At 41.6% G+C, this 14,847-nt stretch overlaps 1 protein-coding gene across 1 annotated transcript; it reads right to left on the bottom strand.

The window, feature by feature from the left end:
• Nucleotides 1–1,303: 1,303 nt before the first annotated feature.
• On the bottom strand, nucleotides 1,304–10,157 carry LOC129868970 (chordin-like protein 2). Its single transcript, XM_055943369.1, has 11 exons — nucleotides 9,964–10,157; nucleotides 9,339–9,451; nucleotides 8,982–9,075; nucleotides 8,745–8,890; nucleotides 8,391–8,484; nucleotides 8,224–8,285; nucleotides 7,352–7,520; nucleotides 3,153–3,341; nucleotides 2,894–3,082; nucleotides 2,676–2,768; nucleotides 1,304–2,351 (listed from the first exon to the last, which is right to left on the bottom strand). Exons 1-11 carry the CDS (start codon nucleotides 10,109–10,111, stop codon nucleotides 2,227–2,229), a joined length of 1,422 nt encoding a protein of 473 aa, XP_055799344.1. The 5' UTR covers nucleotides 10,112–10,157; the 3' UTR covers nucleotides 1,304–2,226.
• Nucleotides 10,158–14,847: the final 4,690 nt, after the last annotated feature.

Here is a 14,847-nt window from a genome sequence, read left to right as displayed (position 1 = left end):
GGGTTTATAATGGAGAAAGGTTTATAATGGAGAAGGGTTTATAATGGAGAAAGGTTTATAATGGAGAAGGGTTTATAATGGAGAAAGGTTTATAATGGAGAAGGGTTTATAATGGAGAAGGGTTTATAATGGAGAAGGGTTTATAATGGAGAAGGGTTTATAATGGAGAAAGGTTTATAACGGAGAAAGGTTTATAACGGAGAAGGGTTTATAATGGAGAAGGGTTTATAATGGAGAAGGGTTTATAATGGAGAAAGGTTTATAATGGAGAAGGGTTTATAATGGAGAAGCTGAAAGGGACACATCTACCTTCTTCATTGAGGAGGACCACCTTGAACCTCTCCAAAAAATATATTGCCAGGAACTGTCAAGTCCAACAGCCAGCAGAAATAAATCACAGCTTCATTGTGAAACTATTAAGGTCTACAACTGAGGGTCTTCTGTTTCAAAATATTTTGTCAGGCCTTTAGTGAGAGATGTGCAGCACTGTCTGGCGCAATGTGTGAGGCCAACACAATGAGTCATTGTGGCTGTGACGGGAGAGAGTGGACTGTTGAAATTCACAGAGGAGGGATATTAGTCACAAGTCGGTGCACTGCTCCCATATCGACAGGAGTCTGTGTACGGCTAGTCTACTGCAACGAATATGGCACAGGGACAATGGGGCTTTTAATTTTTTTTTACACCTGTTGACCTAAACAAGCCTGTTGACAAGCTGTTCACAGGGCAACTCAAAGGCAAACATGGACTTCAGATGATGTGATCATAAGCCAGCTTCTCAATGTGTGTAGAACAGTAATGACATACTTTCTCAGTAACTTGTCATAATAGTTATTTGATGTGGTAGAAAAAACACCAATAATAACCTCCATTTTTAAAGACCAAGGGTTTATTGTTCTTGGTTTTGGTAGATTATACATCCTGCAAATAATCAAATTATGTCTAACTATTTGACAATCCTGTTACAGTTGTGCTCTACACCTCTTTTTCAAAAGACTGGGGCCTCCATCAATATTATTCTTATTTTTCAATATTATTCCTCCTGGAGACATCTCTTCTTCTTCAGTTCTCTTTATTGGAAAATGTTGGTGTCCTTCCAACTCCTGACCTACATTTATATCAAATCAAACGAACAGAGCTCTATTGTTGTGCTCATCCCCGTTAGGCCATTATAGCCCTTGAGAAAACAAACTTTAACACCGGAGAACAAATCCAAATTACAGGCACAATCCTCCTGGTCGACTGTGTTCACTGGAGGATAGTCCAAGGAGAAACAACAGTCTGTCTTGCGCTGGAATTCTTGCCTCAGGTAGTGCTCAACAATATCACTTTTAGCCTCGTCGTTACGTGCAAGAACGCCTTGCAACTGTGCAAACGGGAAAGATGTACATCAAGTACTGAAACCGCACAGAATCATATGGAAAATCCGCCTGTAGAAAACTGACCTAGCATAATGACAAATATATCAGAGAACATAATGGAAAGTGGTTTCACCAAACCAATGTAACCACTCGCATGAAAAAATACATACAAACACTTTTTCAGGGCAATAACAATGATTAGGTATAACAAACCCACATTTTCTGCAGAAATCACTAGTGTATAGCTCAATGAGCTAAAGCAAGGCACGGACCTTCCAGTACACACTCAAATGTATACATAATATACAAACAAACATATCACACAAACCAATGTTATACGCTCTGCCAAAATTACATATGTTAACATATTTGTATTTACAATAAATATGTTGATTAATATTTCTTGGTACATTCTGAAAAGGCATGTAGTTTCAAACAGCAGTATTTAGCAGAACAGTAAAGTGATTGTAAAAATAGTCTACTCTATAAAAACATGCTATGGCCAGTTGGCAGTATTTTTCTAATATATACATGTACACCTGTATTTTTACATAATACCAGATTTACTGTATTTTAGCATGCCATAAAACAAAAATGAGATATAACTGCAATGAATTTAAAGTAATTTCTCCCCTACTTTTGTGTCTTCTACTACCAAAATGCTACCAACAATGTTGTTACTGAGAATATGGGACATCACATTGTTATGAGTTATGTTGACATTTAAAAAGAAACAAAAGCTCGTTATTCTCTAACCAATAAGCAATCCTCTGCTTCATGCTTAATGAAATAGATATGAATGCTGTGCATTTTCCACTGATGTCCTCAGTAATGAATATGTAACTTCAAAGACAGAGAATGAAAGTTAAGATGAGCACAGCTGGTCTGGGTACAAGAACCTCACTACCTCCCTGATCCCATCCTCACAGGTCCTGGGATTGGGAAATCTCTTCTGATTGTCTTCTTCCTCCTTGAATCTTTTCCAAGTCTCTGTGTAAAAAGAACAAAGACGTGTTGCTATCCAACAGCAGACACAAAGCATACAAACCCATTACAACTCCCCCCAGCAGGAAACAAGATGGTCACTGACAGAGAGACAGTTGTTTTTTAATCTGGTGAAATGAAATTCAATTTCCTTTGGTCTACAATATGTCTAGTCTATGACCTTATGTCTAGAAATGGTTTGAGCTGTATTGCCCAACTATTCACATTGGCAAAGAAAAGCTCTACTTAAAAGAAACTAAAAGGATTACAAGATTTATAACTAGAGGACTATTCTACTTTTAATTACCGGAAAACATAGGATAAACTCACCTTCATCTAATGTTGCCAGTAAGGTGTAGTTGTCTGGATTATCTAGGAGATCTTTCTTCAGAACTTCCCCAGTTTCCATTAATTGTAAAACTCCTGAGAAAAGTGAAAATACACAAAAAAAATGGGTGATATTCCAAATAGTAAGGTAAACCACAGCTGTAACTTTGTTATTAACACTGCCATGCTAGTGCCCTCTAAAACTCCCCCCTCATAGTTACCTCCTACAGTCTTCCATACTTGCACTTCAACTTCAGCAGTCCCTTGACTTTCGATAGCAATTATCCTAACCGTGTCCTCGGTCTGATCCTTTGACGATGGCTTAACTTTGTACACCGAGAGATTGTTATTGTCAGGTCCAAGATTCGTGTTCATGTAACAGTCAGTCCTGTTGCTCTCAGCTTTAAGTTCTAGGGGCAAGAAACAGAGAGATGACTTGTCTTGTCAAAACCTATGGTTCAAATAATTGTTCATAACTACCTGGACAAATCTTGCAGCACTTCCCCTCGGTTTTCATGGGATGTTGGCATGGATACTGGCTGGGACATGCGAGGCGTTTGCAGTCCTGTATGCCATCCTTACAGGTACACAGTATGCACTCCAGGACCTTCCCCAGGACCGGGTGCCACACATCACCATGAGAGTAGGTCTTGCTGCTGTATTGACACGCTGAGAGAAAAAGAAAAACATATATATTCTTGTATTAAATATTATTACAATCACACAGCTGTAAGGGTTATATCGTTTTCCCCAATTGTTTACGCACTAAAATTGGAACTTGAAACGCAAATCACAGAAACCTGAAACTCATGTACCAAATCCCTTAATAACCAAGTCTGCAAAATTGCAAGCACAATTCCTGCTTAACACTCAGTTTTCAATTCTATATCACACTTTTTGCAAAACTACACAGTTCTCTACATTAGGCACAACATTCAAATTTAAAATCTCTTTAGTCCCTTTGGAAAGCAACGCCAATCACAATGCCAAGCTCTATACACTAATTGGCAACACCCACTCCTCACAGGTGTAAACACTAGTTGCTGAATTGTTCACTTAGAAATCAGCGCTTTAGCACTTTAAAAGGCCACAGATGAGCTCTCCTGTTTTGGAGGAAAATGGAAGTCAATGGTAAAGCAAGAGCTAGAGTGAAGGAGGAGAGGAAGAGGAGGATGAGGAAGGACAGTTGTCTCAGATGAGATCAGGGCCTCATTGATTGACCATGTGCTCAACCATGGGTTGAGTATGAGGGAGGCTGGGCAGAGAGTTCAGCCCAATCTGAGCCGCTACACAGTTACATCTATCATCCGTACATTCAGAAATGAGAACCGGTAAATTACCTACCATCTACACTATGCTCTTCATGTATGTATACTGTAGTATACTGCAGTCGGACATATCAGTGGGCCTTTGTTACTCAGTGATTGTTAGCCAATGTTACAGTAATGTCATTTCATATTGAAAGAAAATAGATTATTTTAGCTTACTGTAACCAATCATATCATATTTATGGATCTTCTGCAGAACTGAGAGACGGCCAGCCCGTGGTGGAAGACACCGTTCACACCAGAACATTAGACCGCTATTGTGAACATGGTGGTGGCAAACAATACCATTAGACTATGAGAAATCCAAAGCCACATAATTGCAGACAACACAATATACAATAACATTCACCAGGTGGGCTCGTCAACATTGGGCCGTGTATTACAGCACAACCGAATCCGGATGAAACAGGTCTACAAGGTGCATTTGAACGAAAGTCAGAGGGTTAAAGAACAGCGCTATTAATATGCGCAAGAAAGTACTATATACTGTGAATTTACTATCATATCAGCACTGTATAGACACATTACAGTACTGTAATCCAGTGTATTGTGCCTCACCAAATTGATTGCTCTGGGTCTATGTCCCATATTGTCTGTTTCAGGGAATATCACCATGTGTGCAGCCGTTAGTCAGCAAGGCATCCTCCATCACCATGCCAACCGTGGTCCCTACAACACCGCCCTTCTCATCACATTCCTGGACACTACATGGCATCCTCATTCCAGCCGAGCAGAGGGGTGGACCAGAGCAGTCCAGTTATGTTGTCTCTTGGGACAACGTGAGTTTCCACCGGGCTGCACTGGTCCACAACTGGTTCATCGACCACCCACAATTTGTTCTATACCTCCCACCATATTCCCCATTCCTAAATCCAATTGAAGAGTTTTTTTGGCGATGGAAGGTGTATGACCGCCATCCATTCGCACGCATGCCTCTTCTCCAGGCAATGGAGGATGCATGTGGTGAAGTTGATGTGGGGGCTTTCGGCGGCTGGATCCGTCACTCCAGAAGATTCTTTCCCTGCTGTTTAGCCAGGGAGAACATGGCTTGTGATGTACAGTCGTGGTCAAAAGTTGAGAATGACACAAATATTAATTTCCACAAAGTTTGCTGCTTCAGTGTCTTTAGATATTTTTGTCAGATGTTACTATGGAATACTGAAGTATAATTACAAGCATTTCATAAGTGTCAAAGGCTTTTATTGACAATTACATGAAGTTGATGCAAAGAGTCAATACTTGCAGTGTTGACCCTTCTTTTTCAAGTCCTCTGCAATCCGCCCTGGCATGCTGTCAATTAACTTCTGGGCCACATCCTGACTGATGGCAGCCCAGTCTTGCATAATCAATGCTTGGAGTTTGTCAGAATTTGTGGGTTTTTGTTTGTCCACCCACCTCTTGAGGATTGACCACAAGTTCTCAATGGGAGTTAAGGTCTGGGGAGTTTCCTGCCATGGACGCAAAATATCGATGTTTTGTTCCCCGAGCCACTTAGCTATCACTTTTGTCTTATGGCAAGGTGCTCCATCATGCTGGAAAAGGCATTGTTCGTCACCAAACTGTTCCTGGATAGTTGGGAGAAGTTGCTCTCGGAGGATGTGTTGGTACCATTCTTTATTCATGGCTGTGTTCTTAGGCAAAATTGTGAGTGAGCCCACTCCCTTGGCTGAGAAGCAACCCCACACATGAATGTTCTCAGGTTGCTTTACTGTTGGCATGACACAGGACTGATGGTAGCACTCACCTTGTCTTCTCCGCACAAGCTTTTTTCCGGATGCCCCAAACAATCGGAAAGGGCATTTTATCATCAGATAAAATGAATTTACCCCAGTTCTCAGCAGTCCAATCCCTGTACCTTTTGCAGAATATCAGTCTGTCCCTGATGTTTTTCCTGGAGAGAAGTGGCTTCTTTGCTGCCCTTCCTGACACCAGGCCATCGTACAAAAGTCTTTGCCTCACTCTGCGTGCAGATGCGCTCACACCTGCCTGCTGCCATTCCTGGGCAAGCTCTGTACTGGTGGTGCCCCAATCCCGCAGCTGAATCAACTTTAGGAGATGGCCCTGGCGCTTGCTGGACTTTCTTGGGCGCCCTGAAGCCTTCTTCACAACAATTGAACCACTCTCCTTGAAGTTCTTGGTGATCTGATAAATGGTTGATTTGGGTGCAATCTTACTGGCAGCAATATCCTTGCCTGTGAAGCCCCTTTTGTGCAAAGCAATGATGACGGCATGTGTTTTCTTGCAGGTAACCATGGTTGACAGAGGAAGAACAATGATTCCACGCACCACCTTCCTTTTGAAGCTTCTGTTATTCAAACTCAATCAGCATGACAGAGTGATCTCCAGCCTTGTCCTTGTCAACACTCACACCTGTGTTAACGATAGAATCACTGACATGTCAGCTGGTCCTTTTGTGGCAGGGCTGAAATGCAGTGGAAATGTTTTTTGGGGATTCAGTTCATTTGCATGGCAAAGAGGGACTCTGCAATTAATTGCAATTCATCTGGTCACTCTTCATAACATTCTGGAGTATATGCAAAATGCCATCATACAAACTGAGGCAGCAGACTTTGTGAATATTAATATTTGTGTCATTCTCAAAACTTTTGGCCACGACTGTAGATGAGGTGCTGTGGCCAGACCCAAATAGGAGGCAGGATGGAGCCTAATGTCTTTTTCCTTACATTTTGCATGTGTTTTTGTGTTTAGAGTTTTGAAAGAATGAGCCACTTTCATTTTTTATTTTTGTACAGAAAACCCTTTATCTTACTGAATGTTTTTCCTGGTTTTCTCCTGTTGGGTATAGAAAGTGTTATTTATATACAAAACACAAGTGTTGGAAATAAATGACAATGTTTTTGTGACGGTATTGCATTTGTGTGTGTTTATTTATGTATATTTGAGTAGGTATACATTACTATAACAATCTTCTACAACCGGCTACAGTGTAACACTGAAAATGCAAAAGTAATAAATCTACTGATGGGATATTCATAGTAGTGTTTTGTGTTGAGCCCATCAGTGTGTTGTTAGTTGGTAGACAGATCTATTCATATGACGCGTGTGTGTATGATTTCGATGCAACAAAAAATATTTTGGAAAGAGATAAAACAGTTTTGAATGCAGTGTTTGCTTTTGCTAGAGATTTGTAGAGTTGAACATTTTGTGTTTGTGGTTTTGTGTTTTGGGAAAATGGCCCAAAGATTCAGCAAACGTGTGGAAACAATTGTGGAAAACTGTATTACATGGACTGCTCAATGACCAGAGAACTGGTCTCCTATTGTAGGCCATGAAAATAGGACAATTATCAATAAGTCTATTATCAATGTAGGGCTGTCATTAAATTCTCACCCTTCTGGTGGTTTTTCTGCAGCAGGAAATTCACGGTGGTCTCTGCAGCACCTTTGAAGTGGAGCTTGGGCAGGCTCAGGCCTCTGGGAGTACCCCTGACTGTGGATGGAGTAGAACGGACAGAGCGCCCATGGAGCTGCTCTCCAGCACACTGGTCCAATGAATGCCTCTTGTATATTCACGGACACAAATAGACACAGTTATTACGGGGTTATTTTAGATTCACGTGCAGTCCCAATGCCAATGAGTTGTACCCCCCCCCCTTTTAAAATACAGTAACAGGTAGATAAGAACATGGACAGTACAGATATTTCTTTTAAAATACAGTTACAGGTAGATAAGAACATGGACAGTACAGATATTTCTTTTAAAATACAGTAACAGGTAGATAAGAACATGGACAGTACAGATATTTCTTTTAAAATACAGTAACAGGTAGATAAGAACATGGACAGTACAGATATTTCTTTTAAAATACAGTAACAGGTAGATAAGAACATGGACAGTACAGATATTTCTTTTAAAATACAGTAACAGGTAGATAAGAACATGGACAGTACAGATATTTCTTTTAAAATACAGTAACAGGTAGATAAGAACATGGACAGTACAGATATTTCTTTTAAAATACAGTAACAGGTAGGTAAGAACATGGACAGTACAGATATTTCTTTTCAAATACAGTAACAGGTAGATAAGAACATGGACAGTACAGATATTTCCCCTCAAATCCGCACACGTTTGCATCAAAGTTGATTTGCATGTCTCACAAATGAAGATGAAACATTAGTTGTCGTTTTTTGGGGGGGATATGATGGTTTTACAATTCTAGAAGACTAGAGTCATTAATAAATGAACAGAAAAATACATACAACGCCTCGGTTCAGCTGTTGGCCTCTATGCTCCACCGATGAGTACCCATTAATGCCACCATCTAAACACAGAGAAATGAACAGGAGACATACTTATTTACTTTGATATTTACTTTAACAGAAAGTATGATGCAAATCTGATGTGGCAAGAAATCAAATGTTAGCACCTTTGCACACTAGACAGCAGGTATCTGGGACTGAGAACGGTGAGGAGCAGGTCAGTGGCTGGCAAGTTTTCAGAGCACAGAAGATATTTCCATTCTAAAAACAACAGTGGACGAAAAGGTGAAGGAGAGACGGAAGGGATTTCAGACGTTGCAGAATAGGGGGGCATTGGTTACCACAGGGCATTGTAGCTACATTAACAGCTCCAGTATTATGGCTAGGTCATATCGAAGTCGTCAGATAGGACACACGAGGAAAAACTCACAGTTACATTCTCAGAATAATGAGCTGTACGTCAAAGCCTCCATTGTAAAAGAACAACACCACAAACTACAGAAAGAGAGGGTGTGACTTACAGAACATGTACACATGACACACTGGCTGGCTTGGCGAGATGGGAAGAGGGCGTGGTTGGCAAAGGTCTCCCCTGGTTGGTAGATAGTTCCATTATACTTGCAGGACTTCACCGGGGCTCTCAGGCCAGCTGGAATCCTAGGCTCATCTGAGGAGATAATGGCAAGCACAAGAAATGTACATGCGTGTCAAAGCAGGATGTTGTTCTTGCTGTATTGTATGGCAATGTCTGATCCTACCTGTACAGCGAGGGCAGCACTGCTCAGAGTCAGTCACTGGGTTCTCACACCGCAGAGTAGGACACTTAATTGTGTTACATTTCACATGGCCTGTCTAAGAGAGGGAAACAGTACATGTTTTACAGGCATACCTTGAAATCCCACCCACCAAAATCCTTTCAAGCGACTGCCAATATTATAGATAGCGTGTAGCCTAAATCCTCTGCATGCAGTAGCCTACGATCCAATATCACTCAGATTCAAACAGTTTGATACAGTAGTCTATATGACAGTGTTGTGGTTTCATACTGTATTAAGCTAACCTACAGATGAGACTAACCCGACTAATGACGTATTCTAATTCTATGGATACAGTACCTTAGTGCAGGAACACCGCATACAAAACATTAATCCAAAGGGTTCCAGATAAGGATGCCAGCTGTCTCCTGGACTATATGTTTTCTCTTTGAAAGTACAGAAAACTGAAGACACTGGGTGCAAAAAAAAGGGAAAGTTGGAAGGTAAGAAGTTATTTGAGCTGAAGCGTTTACCATATGAAGCAAAGCAGAAGTTTTCAAAAACAGAAAATGAATCCATGGCTGACAAACCTGTCAGAATAACTGTCTACTGGCAAAACACACGTGAATTAAAATCAGTATGCGCAGTCAGAAATTATGTTACGTGGTTATATCATTCAAATTATAACGCTACCGGAATAAAGATAGTTAAACAAGTTACTGTATGAATACTACACTAACCTTATAGATAGGACAGAAATACACGCACTGTATACACTTGCCAAATATAGAAAAAAAGTTGGTTGCAATGATGAAAGTCAAGAAAATTTAAAATGACACAAGCGTATATCATCGCAAGTAGCGGTTGTTGTGTATTCATATAGTAACGCTCAGAATGTTAAATGTTGTTTTTGACTACATCATAGACGCATTTCATCAGTTGCAGGTAACGATTTAACTTTAGATTTGCAGACCGTCCGTCCTACCTTTCCTTGTCCTTATAACATCACCACCACAACCAACGAACAAACGGATGCAAATTAATAAGAAAATATGCTTCATGTTGCTTGTCAATATGAAATTGAATTGCAGCAACTGCGACAGCAAACCCCAGGACAGTGTGAAACTCCCCATAAAATCACGAATTTATCATTGGTTTTCACAAAGGCGCCTCCTACAGGAAGAATATGCCAATTTATAAACTGGGGTGAAATGAATGACGTGATGCTGTCAAAGTTCAGGTCGTCAGGACGTTGAAATCATATGCTTTCACAGATAGAGGATGGGAATTAATACAAGTATATTCAATTATCTTATGGGTGTTGGCTTTCAAGTAGGCCTACAGTAGGAATAAACCCTATGTTGTCAAATAATTAATTGGAGCCATAAAGCAAACTTACTTTGTCTCTAAAATGCACAGTAGCCCTACAACAAACATGTTCAACACCCAACTAGACATTTCGATGACATCCTAATGAAAACGGGATGGGTGCCTGTGATGTCATAATAAAAATGGGATGGGAGCCTATGACGTCATAATGGAAATGAAATGACCTTGCGGTCAAAAGCCTGCTGCTCATTTGTTAAAGATTCAAAGGCAGATAAGATCTTTCAATAGGGAGAACGAAGCTCCTACTGGATCACAATGGGACCTGTGCGCTAGTGGTTCTGTTTGCTCAACGGAACGACCAGCGTTCGGGCGGCGGTGGAGGGACACAAAGTCTGAGGCTCCGTTATGACAGACGTCAGCGAGAGGCCACGGCAACTGTCAACTGGGTCCAATGGTCAAGAAATTGAAATGGCAGTGAAAAATATGAAGCTTACTTTCACTGTCAAGATCATTTGCAGATGTGAAATGAAGATTGAAGGGCCGACGCACAGTAATTCGTGTTGGAGAATTGCACAGTTAGAAATGACAGTGTGTATTTTTTAGGTCTCAAAGCAGTAAAACATATGCAAAGATACTTTTAGGCCTAATGTATTTTTGTCTCAAGATATCTACCCTCCTAAAAGGCGAACGCGCCTAGTTGGGCTACCAACACACTGCAATGTTATGGGACACGAGAGAAAAGCCTATTATTCGACATTACTCCAGCATTTATTTAAACATACAGGAAACACACAGGGATTAAAACGATTACTTTCAAACTGCTAGATGCCATCATGCTGAAATCTTTACAGACAGGGCATGGGGAAAAACACAGAATAAAACAACGATAGCACAGCAATGTCCACACAACATAGAAAACTCATTCCAATCCCCATTTAAGTGTGACTCACTGGTTCAGTTTGACCAGACTAGATTACACAACAGTGATTTATAGGCAGTGAGATGCCAAACAGTGTTTTTTTGCGTCTTTAAATGAGACACTTCGGCATGAATACGACACCAACAATGAAATTATAACAAAGACATGATGTAGCTGGATCGAATCACCGAGCTGACAAGGTAAAAAATCTGTCGCTCTGCCCCTGAACAAGGCAGTTAACCCACTGTTCCCCGGTAGGCCGTCATTGTAAATAAGAATTTGTTCTTAACTGACTTGCCTAGTTAAAAAAAGGTTACATAAAAAAAACACTAAAAACAACACAGAAACGTTCCAATAACAAAATATGCAGTAATTCCTTACTGCCACTAGATGTCGCAAAACAAATTATTTTCCTTGTAAAGAGCAAAAACAGACAAAGGCTAAACTCTCAGCAACCAACTGTTGGCCTTCATGGCTGTGCACCGATCCTCTATACTTTCACTGGGAAAGGGACTCATTTGCGTGGGAGAAATGACAGGACACTGGTGTAGACAGAAAGAATGTCAATAGAGAAAATGCTCTTATCAGACTTTCAAGTTACCAATTTGGTTGGAACATGGAATATAAAAATGTCAACCAGTCTAGAACAGAGGACATACATTATTCAAGAACGTTCCATCCATACCCACGAGTTTCACCTATTGTATATGTCCTGGAAAACACGTAGGGTCTTTCAATATACAGTACTAGGCCAACTGTAGGTTAATACTGTACAAGTACAGATTTGAGGTACTTCCTCTGTGCTCCTCACACATTTTCTCTTAATTCTCTTTTACACTCAGTCACTTACTCACACGCACGCGCACACACACACACGCACGCACGCACGCACGCACGCACACACACACACACACACACACACACACACACACACACACACACACACACACACACACACACACACACACAAAAACCCTCTCAGGAGGTGGTACTGCTGCCTGCCCCTGTGTCTTCCGCTCCTGTCTTCTGACGTTTCTTTGCCCGGATCTCATTCATGGCCTGCTCTATGGAGCGGGTGTCCCTTTTGTTGGCCACAGGTACTGAGGGGGGAGAGACAAATACATTGTTATGCGAAGAACAGAGCACAGATCATGAGGAGATGTGATGCACCAAGGAATACAAATCAATACTGAGCCTCTTCACACTCACCCATGCCTGGTCGGCCTCTAGCGTACGTTTATCTATTTTTGTATTTTTTATTTAACCTTTATTTAACTAGGCCAGTCAGTTAAGGACACATTCTTATTTACAATGACGTCCTACTAAAAGGCAAAAGGCCTCCTGCGGGGACGGGGATTAAAAATGAATAAATAAATAATATAGAACAAAACACACATCACAACAAGAGAGACAACACGACACTACATAAAGAGAGACCTAAGACAACAACATAGCAAGGCAGCAACACATGACAACACAGCATGGTAGCAACACAACATGACAACAACATGGTAGCAACACAACATGGTAGCAGCACAAAACATGGTACAAACATTATTGGGCACAGACAACAGCACAAAAGGCAAGAAGGTAGAGACAACAATACATCACACAAAGCAGCCACAACTGTCAGTAAGAGGGTCCATGATTGAGTCTTTGAATGAAGAGATGGAGATAAAACGGTCCAGTTTGAGTGTTTGTTGCAGCTCATTCCAGTTGCTAGCTGCTGCGAACTGAAAAGAGGAGCGACCCAGGGATGTGTGTGCTTTGGGGACCTTTAACAGAATGTGACTGGCAGAACGGGTGTTGTATGTGAAGGATGAGGGCCGCAGTATATATCTCAGATAGGGGGGAGTGAGGCCTAACAGGGTTTTATAAATAATCAACAACCAGTGGGTCTTGCGACGGGTTTACAGAGATGACCAGTTTACAAAGGAGTATAGAGTGCAGTGTCCTATAAGGAGCATTGGTGGCAAATCTGATGGCCGAATGGTAAAGATCATCTATCCGTTCGAGAGCAACCTTACCTGCCGATCTATAAATGATGTTTCCATAATCTAGCATGGGTAGGATGGTCATCTGAATCAGGGTTAGTTTGGCAGCTGGGGTGAAAGAGGAGCGATTACGATAGAGGAAACCAAGTCTAGATTTAACCTTATCCTGCAGCTTTTATATGTGCTGAGAGAAGGACAGTGTACCGTCTAGCCATAGTCCCAAGTACTTGCATGAGGTGACTACCTCAAGCTCTAAACCCTCAGAGGTTGTAATCACACCTGTAGGGAGAGGGGCATTCTTCTTACCAAACCACATGCCCTTTGATTTGGAGGTGTTCAGAACAAGGTTAAGGGTAGAGAAAGCTTTGTTGTAGAGCATTTAACACAAAACCCGGGGAGGGTCCAGCTGAGTATAAGACTGTATGTGCTGCATCCTTAGCAGCAGAGGTGCGATCAGATGGCTGTACTTGTCACGGTAATTGGAGCAGGGAGAAAGCAGCCCTCTTCCGTGTCTTTTTGGCCGTCTCCTCTTCCAACGCAGCTTGTTCCTGAAGAGCAGTGGGCAGGTTCCATCATCAAAAACTTTCTTCAAGCAACAGCTCTGAACCCAACCTCAAAATAGTACTGTTAGAGTGAGTATATCTAAGGTGGAGCAAGACTCAATTGTGGGAAGCATAGTGGCCTGTGCTGCTCTTCAGTTTTGTTCCTCAGTGAATGTGAGCGACTGCGTTTGTCTCCAGTCTTACTTCAAGTCTGACCCTGTAAACAGCTTTCTGGGGGTCCCACTTCATTCCATTCTGGTAAGCCTCCAGCTCATCGTCTGATGGAGCAAACTCCTGCCAGATACATAGGATAAATACGGTTTATTTTCATTTTTTAATACATTTACTCAGTTATGCTTCTGGGAGAACGATAAAATGCATAGCACAACTGAAGGGAAGGGCATGTACGGGGCATTCGGAAATTATTTCGACCCCTTGACTTTTCCCACATTTTTGTTAAGTTACAGCCTTATTCATCATTCATCTACACACAATACTCCATATTGATGAAGTGTAAACAGTTTTTTAGAAATTTTGCAAATGTATTAAAAGTAAGAAACAGAAATATCTTATTTACAGGACGTCAGGAAGTCCAGGACCTAGTTGCACAGGGCGGGGTCAAGACCCAGGGTCTCGAGCCTAATGACGAGTTTGGAGCGTTCTATGGTGTTGAATGCTGAGCTGTAGTCGATGAACAGCATTCTTACATAGGTATTCCTCTTATCCAGATGGGTTAGGGCAGTGTGCAGTGTGATTGCGATTGCGTCGTCTGTGGACCTATTGGGGTGGTAAGCAATTTGGAGTGGGTCTAGGGTGTCAGGTAGGGTGGAGGTGATATGGTCCTTGACTAGTCTCTCAAAGCACTTCATATTGACAGAAGTGAGTGCTACGGGACGATAGTCATTTAGCTCAGTTACCTTCGCTTTCTTGGGAACAGGAACAATGGTGGCCCTCTTGAAGCATGTGGGAACAGCAGACTGGGATAAGGATTGATTGAATATGTCCGTAAACACACCAGTCAGCTGGTCTGCGCATGCTCTGAGGACGCGGCTGGGGATGTCGTCTGAGCCTGCAGCCTTGTGAGG

Source organism: Salvelinus fontinalis, chromosome 13 (genome assembly GCF_029448725.1).
Source record: "Salvelinus fontinalis isolate EN_2023a chromosome 13, ASM2944872v1, whole genome shotgun sequence".
NCBI classification, from domain to species: Eukaryota; Metazoa; Chordata; class Actinopteri; order Salmoniformes; family Salmonidae; genus Salvelinus; species Salvelinus fontinalis.
Note: the sequence above shows the minus strand (reverse complement) of the source record. Positions and strands in the feature narration are given on the sequence as shown.